This window comes from Sphaerodactylus townsendi, linkage group LG07, assembly GCF_021028975.2.
Source record: "Sphaerodactylus townsendi isolate TG3544 linkage group LG07, MPM_Stown_v2.3, whole genome shotgun sequence".
NCBI lineage: Eukaryota > Metazoa > Chordata > Lepidosauria > Squamata > Sphaerodactylidae > Sphaerodactylus > Sphaerodactylus townsendi.
In genome coordinates this window covers 99891629-99905411 of record NC_059431.1, presented here as the reverse complement: position 1 = coordinate 99905411, position 13783 = coordinate 99891629, and the positions used below count along the sequence as shown (strand labels likewise).

The 13783-nt window shown below is 44.4% G+C and overlaps 1 protein-coding gene across 1 annotated transcript in view; it reads left to right on the top strand.

Moving 5' to 3' along the window:
• SHB (SH2 domain containing adaptor protein B) overlaps positions 1 to 13783 on the top strand; it is a 179632-nt gene that overhangs the window by 109099 nt on the left and 56750 nt on the right. The window contains exon 3 of the mRNA XM_048504287.1: positions 6191 to 6406. Within this exon, the coding sequence (XP_048360244.1) occupies positions 6191 to 6406 (216 nt within the window). The remainder of the gene's footprint in view (positions 1 to 6190; positions 6407 to 13783) is intronic.

Here is a 13783-nt window from a genome sequence, read left to right as displayed (position 1 = left end):
TTTTGTTTTACCCTTCCTCCAAGAAGTTCTGAGTCCTATACATGTCTGCTCCCCGCCCCCCCCCCTCCACACACAGAGCTTGCCCTCACAACAACCCTGTTCCATGGATTAAGCTGTGAGAAACCGTCTCTGAGAACTGTGGTATAGTGGTTAGAGTGTAAGGCTGAAATCTGGGAGATACAGGTTTGAGTCTCCACTCTGCCATGGAAGTTGGCTAGGTGTCAGTCTCTCTATCAGCCTATCTCACCTTGCAAGACGATGAAGATGAAGGAGCAAAGAATGTAGGGTTGCCAGTTCTGGGCTGGCAAATTCCTGGTCATGTTGGAGGTGGAACCTGAAGAGGGTGGGGTTTGGTGCGGGAAGGCATATGCATAGAACCCACCTTCTAAAGCAGTGGTGGCGAACCTTTGGCACTCCAGATGTTATGGACTACAATTCCCATCAGCCAATTGGCCATGCTGGCAGGGACTGATGGGAATTGTAGTCCATAACATCTGCCAAACATCCATAACATCTGCCAAAGGTTCACCACCACGGCTCTAAAGCAATTATTTTCTCCAGGGGAGCTTATCTCTGAAGCTTGTAACTCCAGGAGATCTCCAGCCACACCTAGAGGTTGGCAACCCCAGGAGAATGACTTGTCGACTACTTTGGGTACCCCTTGGGAGAACAAACTCCAGTCCAGTTCAGGTTGTACTGAACTGGAGTCTTATGAATCCATTACTGTTAAATCAGGCTGCATGCTCTGAAGGAAAGGTGTACATGCAAGTAGAGGAACAAACTGTTTGTGCATGACTGCAGTTTTAAGTGCAGTTTCTTGTGATGTCTGAAGCCTTTCTGAAAATGCATCCAAGACAGCAGTGTGTAAGTGTGTGCTAATCTGCTGCAGAAAGTCTGTTGAGGGTTGTGTTGTCACACTTGTGATTCCTTTGTGGCAGCATTCAGACAGAGCTACAAAAATGAGTGGTTTACCGTTGGTGCAGACTCCTAGTTTCAGAGGCCAAGCACAGTTGTTTTGTGGTTCAGAAACAGTCGCAAGCTTGCAGATTGCTGCAAACTGGGAAGTCTTCAAGATCAAGGCTGTTCAGGAAAGATGGGGTGCAGAATTGGACTCTACGGATTTCCAGTCACCCATCATCTCTGTCCTTATGACTGAATGCTTGTCACTCTTTCCCCTTACCTTGCAGCAAAATGTGTGCAAAAACTTCCCTGTTGAAAAAAACATTAGACAAGAGTTTTCCACTCTGCATTTGTAGTTGTCCTGTCCTTGGTTCATCATAATCAGAGGCCTTATTTTTCTTGAGGGGAGTTTGCACCAGAGCTCATGAGTTGCACTCCTTCTTTTGCTCGAGTAGAGCTTATTTATTGTACCATCCCACCTTGGAGTTCTTCTCCCCCTCCCCACCCACATCTAATTTGAGGATTTCTGTAAAATTATCAGCAAAATTGTCCAAATCCAGCATTTAATCAGGATGGTGTGGGGAATACTGTGTGAACCCACAAGATGTTTCAAACGCAAACTGGCAGCCCCTGTGAGTATCAAAAACCACAAAACCAGATAAGATGAGTTCACTGAGTAGCCAGAGACTCTACCTGATATGCAGAGAAATGGGGAGGGGGAGACGAAGAGTTGGTTTTTATACCCCACTTTTCTGTACCTGTAAGAAGCATCAGAGCAGCTTACAGTCACCTTCTCAGAGCAGCAGTGGCGTAGGAAGTTAAGAGCTAGTGTGTCTAATCTGGAGGAACCAGGTTTGATTCCCCGCTCTGCCGCCTGAGCTGTGGAGGCTTATCTGGGGAATTCAGATTAGCCTGTACACTCCCACACACGCCAGCTGGGTGACCTTGGGCTAGTCACAGCTTCTCGGAGCTCTCTCAGCCCCACCTACCTCACAGAGTGTTTGTTGTGAGGGGGGAAGGGCAAGGAGATTGTAAGCCGCTTTGAGTCTCCTGCAGGAGAGAAAGGGGGGATATAAATCCAAACTCCTCCTCCTCCTCCTCCTCTTCTTCTTCTTCTTCTTCTTCTTCTTCTTCTTCTTCTTCTTCTCTTCTTCTTCTTCTTCCTCTCCCCACAACAGACACCTCATGAGGCAGTTACGACTGAGAGAGCTCTGAGAGAACTATGACTTTAGATAACATTTAGCATTGGTCAATTTATTTTTTTGAAGAAAAACCTTCTTGTCAAGTTCTCCCTTATTGAATTAAGCAGCAAACTTGGAAATGTTGCAATTTTTTTTAAAATCCAAGAATTTACAGGACCTTAGAAGAGGATTTCTCTCCATGTGCACAAGGGAATGACTCTTCCAAGCTGGGGTGTTCTCCTCCCCCTATTCGGCAGTATAGCTTTGAAATTCATATAGAGATTGATGCAGATTTAATCAGTTAGTTAACTGGAGCTCATACAATTAATCAAATTTGATTTCTCTAGTGTTGTGGTGAGAGGAAAGTCAGGGACACAAATGTGGTAGGAAGGTCAGCAAGGGACAAAAGCACAAGAATTTGAATCAACAAGTCTGGGCGAGTCTCAAGGTAACATTTCCTATTGCAGTGACCTTCAGCACTGAATATCAGGTTATTTGAGAGTGAAAGTCAGAGTTCCCTGTACTGTTGTTACATTTATATTGCCTTAAGCAAAATTTAACCTCCACCCACCCCAAGCATTTTTATCAGAATCAGGTCAAAGGATAATATTATTAACAACAGCAGGCATTCACACATGCCATTCTGGAAACTGTCTTCACAAATCTTTTCGTAAATAACACATTCCAGATTTCCTCCCCTTGTCTGAATACTCTTTGGCCTTCTGATCCCCAGAGCCAGAGTCCCAAGTTAGCAGAATTAATATACATTAAGACTCCATGGTCATTTTAGGGGACATGGTGAAGATTGATGGTTGATGTTCATACAGGTTTCATGAGAAAACCTGTAGAAAGTGCTCCGATTCTGGCTCCTATATGGAGTTGATATTTGGGTGTTCTGGTCCAGGTGGAGCTGTGAGCATTAATCCCAGCATGCATCTGGTAGTGCCATGGCCCAGTTTATGAAAGGGAAAAATGTTTTGATGGCTCTTCCAGGGAAATTTTGTTCCTTTACTGCTACTAGGTACAATAGAAACTCACACCTCTGAAGATGCCGGCCACAGATGCAGGCGAAACGTTAGGAACAAGATCTACCAGACCATGGCCACACAGCTCGGAAAACCCACCACAACCAGTCAAAGCAAAAGCTTTACCTGGACAGTAGCCTTTAATATTGGGGGGGGGGGGTGCCAGCATGGGTTTTCTGGACTGGGTGGCTGTGGGCTGGTAATTTTAACTCCTAACGTATCGCCCACATTTATGTCTGCCGTCTTCTGGTGTTAGGAGCTAAAAATACCAGGCCACGGCCACCCGGCCCAGAAAACCCACAACAGCCAGTTGATTCCGGCTGTGCAAGCTTTTGACAATACATAAGAGGGGTTTTTTTCCTTCTTAACCCCTGTTGTCTCTTCTGAATTCCTAAACCATCGTTATAGAATTGACCCTAGTTTGGAATGTGAAACGTGTTCCTTACATTTTGTTTTACTTCATTGCATCTCTCATCTTTTGAATGCTGAGTTGCACCTTCTTGAACCATGATATTTATAACATTTTTCCTCAACCTTCTATATGTCTCTCAGTTAGAATCCATCGCATGCAATTGGTAAAGATGACTCTACTCCACTAATTTTTTTATTATGTGAGATTAAAATCATGTTAGTCTTTTAGGTGACCATGACCCCGTTCCTTTCGCTGTGTGTTTGAACCAATGCTAAGGGAGTTAGAGTAACCATAATTAATTTTTTCCCCTGAGCCAGGGTTTTGTCTCACTCTGAAAACTTCAGTATGTCTGAGCATGAAAAGCTGCAACTGTAAATGTCCATAATTTTTAACAAGACCTGGAAACGGCAACTCAGGTGTAATTAACGTCTCTTCCTGTCCTTCCCTATTAATTGATAACCTATAAAAATGACTTACATTCAGATTGTGGAGTACTGTAATTGATCCGTTTCCAAGTATAACCCTCGCAGTTCATGTCTGTGGTTGCCCAGGTGATTGGCAGGGTGATACAGACTCCTTGGAATTTAAAATATTTATTCAGCTGGGGTGTGCGTGCTTTTGCACATTAACAAACACCACTCAGTCAGCAGCCTGGACCATCCAAAGCTGATTTCATAGGTGAATTTTGGAGACACAGGCTGTTTGAAGATTAAGTTGGATTAAGGGGTGTGCGGAAGACAGTTAGTGTTCTATAATTGGGTGTTTAAAGTTCAGTATCAAATGCCCCATTTCACATAATCCAATATTGTTCATCGATACCACAGGGCATGTTGGTAGTCGTAAGGTATAGTAGTGTTCTTTTTTCTTTCAACAAGCGTCATCAAACCTGCACAGTTTGTAACCCACCAAGCCAAAATTAACACAGCAAATCTGTATGGTGTTTCACAGAGAGTTTGATAAATCTGCCAATCCTGCTGTCTGCCCTAGACTTTTTCTATCTCAACAAGGAATGCAGGGATAGTGGAGGTGTTCTGCTTCTTGGTGCTACTAAGCAGGGGCGTAACAAGGCAAACTGGAGCCCTGGGCAAAACCATGGGGTGAATTTTTGGATGTATCGGCACCAAAATTTCAGGGAATCATCTGGAGACTGCCCTACTGATACTCCCCAGATTTGGTGCAGTTTGGTTCATGGGGGCCAAAGTTATGGACCCTCAAAGGTGTAGCCCCCATCTCCTATTAGCTCCCATTGGAAACAATGGGGGATGAGGGCACCCCCCTTTGGGAGTCCATAACTTTGGACTCCCTGAACCAAACTACACCAAAATTGGGGGGTAGCATAAGGACAGTCTCCTGGTGATACACTGAAATTTTGGTGCCACTAGCCAAAAACTGCGCCCCCTGCAGGCCAAAACTGGAAAACCACTAAAAATACCCAAAAACGAACCTTGCATTTTTGGTGCCCCCCACAAGGTGATGCCCTGGGCTGCTGCCCACCTTGCCCAATGGGCATTACGCTCCTGCTACTAAGCTCCCTTTCCCGTCAACTTTTGGCCTAGTTCTACTAGCTTCTTTCTCCTTCCTTTTTTTTCATGTTCACGCATGAGCACTCTCCAAGTTCAGGCATGATTTTAGAACTCTGCTCTAGATCCATGTCTGCCACTAAGCCTCAATGAAACTCAGTCCCTGTCCTCTGGAAGGGTCCAAAGACATAGAGGCTGTTACCCACAGAACTGAAGCCAGAGCCCACAAGTATGGGGGCTACCTAGGGGTGGGTTGGGCTTGCTAGGTCATAAACATAGAAGCTTGATCAAATCTATGGTTTTAATTATGATAATATTTCTTCTTTTCTTTGGCATCTTTATTGAATTTGTGCAGTGGCGTATTTGCCTAGGGGACATGGGGTAACTAACCTATGTCCCCAGGCACCCCCTAGTGGAGGGTTCAAAAATGTCAGGTTAATTTGTGTGGTTTTTGTATTTTTTTAATGTTTTTCAGTTTTTGGCCTGCAGGGGGTGCAGTTGTGAGGACAAAATTAGGAAAGAGAGTTGATGAGGAGAGAGCCAGTATGTTTTGCTGGGGGTGGAAGGTGTTTCGTGAGCTGGTGCAAAAAATCATTGTTTGGTCGTGATGGGGGAAGCCATACGGGGGGCACCAAACTCAGGTTTTGTCCCTGGGCTCCAGTTTGCCTAGATATGCCTCTGAATGTGTGTGTGTGTGTTTGTGTGTGAGAGAGCATGATCTCATCAGACCTTGGGATTTAAGGTAGGGAGGCCATGGTTAGTAGTTGGATGGGAAACCACCAAGGAACTTCAAGGTTGATACTCAGGCGAAGATGATGGCAAACCACCTCTGTTAGTCTCCTGCCTTGAAAACCCCAAGGAGCTGCCCTGAGTCGGTTATATTACCACCTGGCCAATGGGAGGGCACTTTGATTGCAAGTGTTTTAGGAAATTGTTGGCCGATAGCACTGTTCTGTTTCTTCTCTACTTTCTGCTCCTACGGGAAGTTAAATGTGGCAACCTTTTAGCAGCTCTCTGTCTGTTTTCAGTTCTGTTGTTGCTGCCATTTCAGTGTTCACATCCATCCTCTCCTCCGTATACCATGTTCAGACTTTAACAATGCCTGCAGCGAGTGCTCAGATGAACCCATTTTGTTTCCCCTCCTCTCTGCAGAATTCCAGAGGCAAGACAGCGTGAAGACCCAGCCAAAAGACATCCAGCTGTATGACACACCTTACGAACCTGAAGGCAACGGTGTGGAGTCGGATTCCGAAAGTGTAGTGAGTCAGCGCCTGAGAGAGAGCAAGTTGCCACAAGACGACGACAGGCCTGCGGATGAATACGACCAGCCGTGGGAGTGGAACAAGGTCACCATTCCAGCTTTAGCAGGTAGGGGCCTCTGGAGCAAATCTTTGTGACTTTGCCTTTGAGGGAGGAAGAGAGGCACGCTCTAGAAGCATTTTGGAACAGAACCAAAGAATTTAGTGGTTCCCAACGTAAAGATCTGTGACTTCTCGCTTTTATGGCTGCTCAGCCGTGATATATGTATGGAATCTTCCGGATGTAAGGGCAGCCTGCAGGGGATTTGTCAGGGTTGGATCAAGGATATCTGGTTAGGTCTGAATCCAGACAAGAGTGTGTTCACCAGCTCAGGATTCTCAAAGCCAATTGCTGTATGATGCGACCCTGAAGTGCAGTAGATCTAAATTCTTGCTTTCTGAGGATGAGGCCAGGATAGAAGCCCTGGCTCCTAGTATATATGTCAAATTTGGCTAATCTGGAGGCTAATTGGGCAGGACTAAAGTTTTATCCCTATTCCTCTCTGTGCCTGAAGAGACCTCTGAAGCTACCTCAAGAGGTTTACCTGGTATTTATTTATTTATTTCAGTATTCATATCCTGCTTTTCTCCCCAGGAGGAGAAAATGCTTACAACAATGCTCTCCTCTTCTCCATTTTATCCTCACAATAAACTTGTGAGGTGGGTTAGGCTGAATGTGTAACTGGTCCAAGGAAGCCAAACAAGCTTCCATAGCAGAGCAGGGGATTCAAATATGAGTGTCCCAGAGCCTAGTCCAGGGGTCTGCAACCCTCCAGATGTTCATGGACTACAAATCCCATCATCCCCTGCCAGCATGGCCAGTGTGCTGGCAGGGGATGATGGGAACTGTAGTCCATAACATCTGGAGGGCCGTGAGTTTGACACCTATGATCTAGGGCAGTGATGGCGAACCTTTGGCACTCCAGATGTTATGGACTAAAATTCCCATCAGCCTCTGCCAGTATGGCTAATTGACCATGCTGGCAGAGGCTGATGGGAATTGTAGTCCATACCATCTGGAGTGCCAAAGGTTCGCCACCACGGATCTAGGGGCTTGGCAACCATTCTCTGCAGCTGCTCTGGGAGAAAGGTTTCCCCTTTCTTGGGAAACTGAGACCAAATAGCATGTCTTCCTCCAAAGCAAAGAGCCAATCCTGCCTAACACAACACACACACAAACACATTTTGTGATGACACCCACTGAGTGTTCTCAGAATGCCACCATTGCACCCAGGTTTGGGAAGCTTAAGGACCCTTTGTGCTTTAACAAAGAGAGAATACTTAGGAGCTTACTTGCACAAGAGTATGTCTGTGTGTGAGTATCAAGCCATACTCTTCATTCTTCTTGGATCATGGGTTGTGTAGTCTTGAATATATATGAAACTAATCTGTGAAACCTCTATCAATAGTGTGACCTGATGGGTCTTCCCAGGGTATTGAATTTCTACCCCAGGCAGTTACCCAACAACAGATGCTACGGGCAGTGATGAGCTCCTGCCTATGATATATTGGTTATTTGTTGCAGTGAGCGTATGAAGTCCACCTATTGGAAACTTGTAGGAAGGGAATGAAGAAACTATTGTTGCCATTTCGTACGAGTTTAGAGATGGAGGGGAAGAGAGACCACTCTAGATAATATGGCTACTTTCTGTTAATAAAGATCAGTCCAGAAACACAGCAATTTATTATGTCCATGCTAATCATATTTTTTTCTGGAGTCACAATATTCTGTATTTTTAGAATTCATGTATTCATTTTCTGCTATGTACAACTTAAAAGTTGAACCCCCCTTTTTTTTTAAAGCAAAGGACTAAATTTCTCAATTTACCATTTAAGGGCATTCTTCCATGAAAATATCCTAGTTGAGACGTTTTCAAAAAATAAATTAAAACTAAGCTGCTTTTGCACTAATCCTCTTCAAGGCAGCATTCAAAACTTTAAAATAAAATTCACAATGAAACAAGCTGAGAATTAAAATGTATCTAGTATAGCACATAGGGTGTCAAACTCGCAGCCCTCCAGATGTTATAGACTACAGTTCCCATCATCCCCTGCCAGCATGATGCTGGGAGGGGATGATGGGAACTGTAGTCCATAACATCTGGAGGGCCACGAGTTTGGCACCTAGCAGAAGCGATCGAAGCTATGGGCTGAAGCAATTAACCAGAAGAGTCTTCCGATCACAGAGGAAAGGCTTTAGGTAAATAGAGACATTGATGGCCAGACTGCCTTCCTTGGGGAAGATGTTTGACAGTCTCAGCGCTACTACCAAAGTGTCCCTGCTCCAGGCATTCTTACTTGGAAGAAATTCCGAGATGAACCTTCAACTTGACCTTGGAATATGGGATTTGGGTGGCAGTTGTGGCTGCTTAAAAATAATTTGCAACGTCAGAGTTTGTAAATGGCAGTTCACTAGAAATCTATATGGCTTCTGACATTTCCGTTGAAACTTGTCAATAGCGATTGAAATAACAATCTGACCAGTGTTTTAAGATGTTTCTGCCCTGTAGGTTTATACTGGTTTCATACCAATTTTAACCATCTCTGTTTCCCGAGTACCTCTCAAAAGCACAGTTCCCTGCTGAGAGAGAATTGCTATTAAATTTGTAGTGTAGATATGCTGCACATGTCTCATAGCATAGGCTGCTAACTTTTTAATAAGAAATTTGTCCTTTTTCTCTTTTGGTGGGATATGTCTCTTTTGATGAGTAATTGCAGAGCAATGGTTCCCAACCTTTTTTTCACACGCATGTCCCTTGGCAACCCATTTCCCTAAAACTGTACCTCCATGTTAGCAAACCCATTATGTATTTTTTTTTCACCTACCCCCAAACACCTCTGGGGGTGTACAAAGCCCAGGTTAACCACTGCTGTAGAGAGTAAACCCCAATTTTCTCTTAACTGGGATTTCCTTTTAAAAAGTGTGGCCCCACAGAAAGAAATTGGGGGGAGGGATTCCTGTCTTGATAGGATGTCATCCATACAGGTCTTGCTGTCCAACTATTCTGATGTTCTTAAGCACTGTTAGAAACACAGTCTTTAAAGAGTCACTTTTTCTCTCAGCAGGGGTGAACAGTCCTGTTCAATAATGTATTGCTGCAGACCACTTAAAAAGCATTGTGCTGTGTAAAGCCACCACTTTTACTTGCATGATATAAAGTTTGTTCCGATGCTCTCAGAAGGCAGTATTCACTTGTGGTCACAACAAGTGTCCTCAAATAGCCTTCACAAGAGTCCTCAAATTGCTTTCCTTGCAATGCTCGAGGACGCGAGCCATCTGTTGCCATCAGACCTGGTCCGTGGTTATAGCCAACACTTTTGGTTGTTTAGGACTTAACCATGCATAGGGACTTAGCCCTGCACAATTAGATATCTGCCTCTGTTGACTGAAGGCTTCCCTTCTGCGGCTACCATTTTTGATCAGCAAGCAAGGACCAGGGAGTAGAGGAGAAAGGAACAGAGTGAGCTGAACTGTCCCTTCTGGTCACATGAACCTACCTTATGCAGAATCTGGCCATTAGTCTTACATGGTCCATGACTCAGGGGTCTGCAGCCTGTGGCTCTCCAGATGTTCATGGACTACAAATCCCATCAGCCCCTGCCAGCATGGCCAATTGGGTGCAGACCCCTGGTTCATGTCATCTACTCCACCAGGACTTTTCCTGGTTCCTGCCAAATATTTTAGAAACCAGCAAAGCCACTCAGAGCTCTTCCCCAGAAGGGCTTCTACTTGGTTGGCAGCCGTGCAGATTTTTAAGAAGTCATTTCAGCACTAACTGCCACCAAAGCACAAAGATCTTGACTTATATGACTGAAGATAAGTTTTAAACAATTTGTTCATTTTAAATGGCTTCCTGTTAGGGAGAATTGCTGTCTGAACGGTTGAAAAGCACTGTTAGAGTTACGCATGACCTCACTCCCTGACCTTTTGTGATTGGCTCCACTTCTTGTAGCAGCTGTTTTGTAATTGGTTGCAGCCATTTTGTGGTTGCACCCACCACCTCGTGTCAGAATTTTAAAGCTGACGGCAACCTCAAAAAGGTTGGGAAACCGCTTGGCCTATTCTAACTGGAAAGGTCAAATTTCCTGCAAACTGGAGACATTGGGAATTGACCCTGGGACCTTCTGCATACAAAACAGGTCCTCTTTTACTTGATATCTTTAGTACTTGATTTCTGGCTTCCACTCAAAGCCATTTGAACTGTTTCAATCTTGTTAGTTGCTTTAATTGGCAAGGCCTGTTATTTATCTTCAAACACAAGAGAGGAAGTATCAGTAAGCCATGAGTCAAGCATGAGGAAGTCACCTTGTTCGCATGCCTTCAACACACATAAACATCCAAAGCCCTCTTGCACGGAGTCTCAGACTATTATCCATCATAGCTCGCTGCTTTCTATTTTGCTGGCAGTGGCTATCCAGGACTCCAGGCGGCGACCAGGGATTGAACCTGACACCTGCGGCATGTAAAGTATGTGCTCTGAAATAGCCCTCTGTGCTCTCCCCTGGGTTGAGGCAGCTTGCCGTGCAGACAGACATGGAGTGTGGGCGGGTTATTGCTCAAGGGTATTGATGGTCTGTGGATCAACAGAGACTTGGAGCGCACGGGAGATGTTACCCCTCATTTCCTTTCACTGAACATACATGCTGCTATTACTCATAACTGTGGAACCGGATGCTGGAATGATTCCTTATCGCTAATTACATTCCTGATACAAGGGCCCGTTCCAAAGAAGTTCCCTTCAGCAAAGCCTTTCTTGGTTGCAGGAAGGGGGGTTGTGTGGTGTTTTTAAGCTAGGTTGCTATCGGTGGGGAAGAATGTGTGTGTGGGTGTTACAAATTGCTCTTCTGCTTACCATAATGTACATTTTTGTCTTATGCGGAACTGCAGCTGTCAAGATAAAAAGACATATCTCTCAACTTTATACCTGTCCCCCCACTCTCCATGTTAATCGGCTGTATTGGTTTTCTGAAAATTCTAATGAGCAGTTTTATTACATGCTGTTTGTACTAAACAATAAACAGGTGTCTAAGGCTCAGGGCAGGGATGGCAGCTGCATATCCTAATGTGGGGCATCTGCCAGGGTCCAAGGCTTCTGGTAAGGCTATCTGCCACTGACCTCTTACCCATTCACCTGCCGGTGTGCCTGCCCCACCTGTTTAGGACTCTGCCACCTGTTACAGGCACCACCCAGCATCAGTTGGGGAAGGTGTACGGGTGGTACAGAGTGGTGGTGTTTTTTTGGCAGTGACAGCCCCCATCCACATCTGCCTGCTGCTATTAGGAAAAGGGTATGTGGGATGACTTGCAGACGGAGGAAGGAAACTTAGGCAGGTGTTGAGCAGGTAGAGAGATGCTGGTGGAGGCAAGGCAGAGGAGGCAAGGGAGCCCCTAGACACTTTTTGCCCAGAGCCTGGAGCCACCCCTGACTCAGGGCCACAGCTATGGTGACCCCAGCAAGGGACTTTCAAGGCAAGTGAGAAACAGAGGTGGTTTGCCATTGCCTTCCTTTGCAAAATGTTTCCCTTGGTGGTCTCTCATCCAAGTACTGACCTGCTTAGCTTCCACGGATGTATAAAAAGCTGGTTTTAGAGAGGTTACTATTTACCAGTTGCTTCAGTATCTTTGTACAGTTGATACAAGGTTATTCAGGTCACCATCTTTAGTGCCGTAAAGTTGTTGCTGTCACTTCAAGTATACACACTATAAGGACCTATTAGTATAGGTTTTCTGTTTCGCTTTATAGTTTATGTGCTAAACCTTTAATTCCACCCATAAGTGAGTATAACCTACACAGTTTCTCAGACACTCTTGAAGACAGTCTCTCCTCTAGAGTGTCTCTCTCACACGGTGCTTCCCAGAGGAGGACTTGCAGCTTTTCTCCAAGAAACACATCCTTTCTTGCTTTAAAAACTCTACCACCCTCAGGAGCTTCTGTGCCCCATATCTGGGTAAGTTCTCCTCAGAGAAATTAACCAAGCCATTGGTGTGATTAATCAGTGTCACAGTGTTGTGGTTAACTCCAGCACCTTGGCACAGATTTCCTATTTTAAATCTTTCCTTCCTGGCACTTAATTGCAGTAGCCCAGCTCACTTAGAACTGGCCCTCAGCCACCAAAGAACGGAACTCTAACAGAACACCCATTCCCTGAGGCAGTCAATACTGTTCTGTCCTCTGAGTGCTCTGACTAAGAACGTTCTGCAGCTAGCCAATCACATGGAGTTCCTTTTTAAAATATTTTATTTATTCATTTTTAAAAAATTATATAAGATACAGATATTACTCGAAGTAAATATTTCATAGGATATAGATAATAGATATACATCGGTTAACTACATTAATATTTCACAGAACTTAATACATGCACTATTATTTGTATTGGTACAGTTTTATAGTCAAATATTTCAGAGAACTTAATACATGCACTAATAATCAAAATTATCTAATCCTTATCTACTTAACTAAAATGGAGTTCCATGTTAACCCTTTGGCCTCTAAACATTCTACTGCTTGAAGGTACATCGCATCCCCCACTAAGTATCAGTATTGTCTATGCCCATCCAGCCACATTAAAGTCCCTCATCTTCCAAGGACCATCTTTCAGTTTCCACTCCATGCCACGTGCCATGAGCTTTAGGTGCTTCCTGTTAAGGTGCTTCCTGTTAATCCTCACCATTAGGCTACTTTCTTTGTAGCTGTGCAAACCAGCATACAGGTCTAGGCATCTTAATTTGGTATTTGTTATTTTTTCTTAAACCTACTTTAATGTTAAAATAAGGTTGTTGGGTCTGGGTTGGGAAACACTTGGAGATTTAAGGATAGAGCCAAGTAGGGCAGGGTTTGAGGAGGGTCTTCGGTGGTTAGGGTTTAATGGGGTTTAATGCCATAGAGTCCACCTTCCAAAGCAGCTGTTTTCTTCAAGTAACATCTTTATTGCCCTAGCCTAGAGATCAGTTGTAAGGAGAGCTCCAGCTTCCATCTGGAAATTAGCAACCCAACGTGATCAGGGAAAGAAGCCAAATACTACAGACTGTCAGTGGGTCCTGGAGAAGGGCTTCATTTGGCAAAAAATGGATTCTCCATGCACTTTGACCAGGAGAAGAAGCGAAGGAGATGCTTGTTATTGAAAAGTCTTCATGATCTAGCCTTATTAGGCATTTACTTGGTAGCAAGATTATTTATTTTTGTTGGGCTCCTGGTCAGAAAGTTATTACTGGTTTTTGCACAAAGGAATTAAGAACTTCATTCTTGCCAGGAAACTTTTTCCAGGGGAAGACAAGCCAAGCAATTGAATGAAATACTGCGTCCCTCTAAGATGCCAAGAATGACACACCCATGTGACTTTTGCTACTCCAGCCACTGATGAATAGAAAATTGTATCTGCCTGAATGGCTGTTGGATCTGGCTGTCCATAAGGGAATATATCTTCCTTGTGGTTTGACCACTAG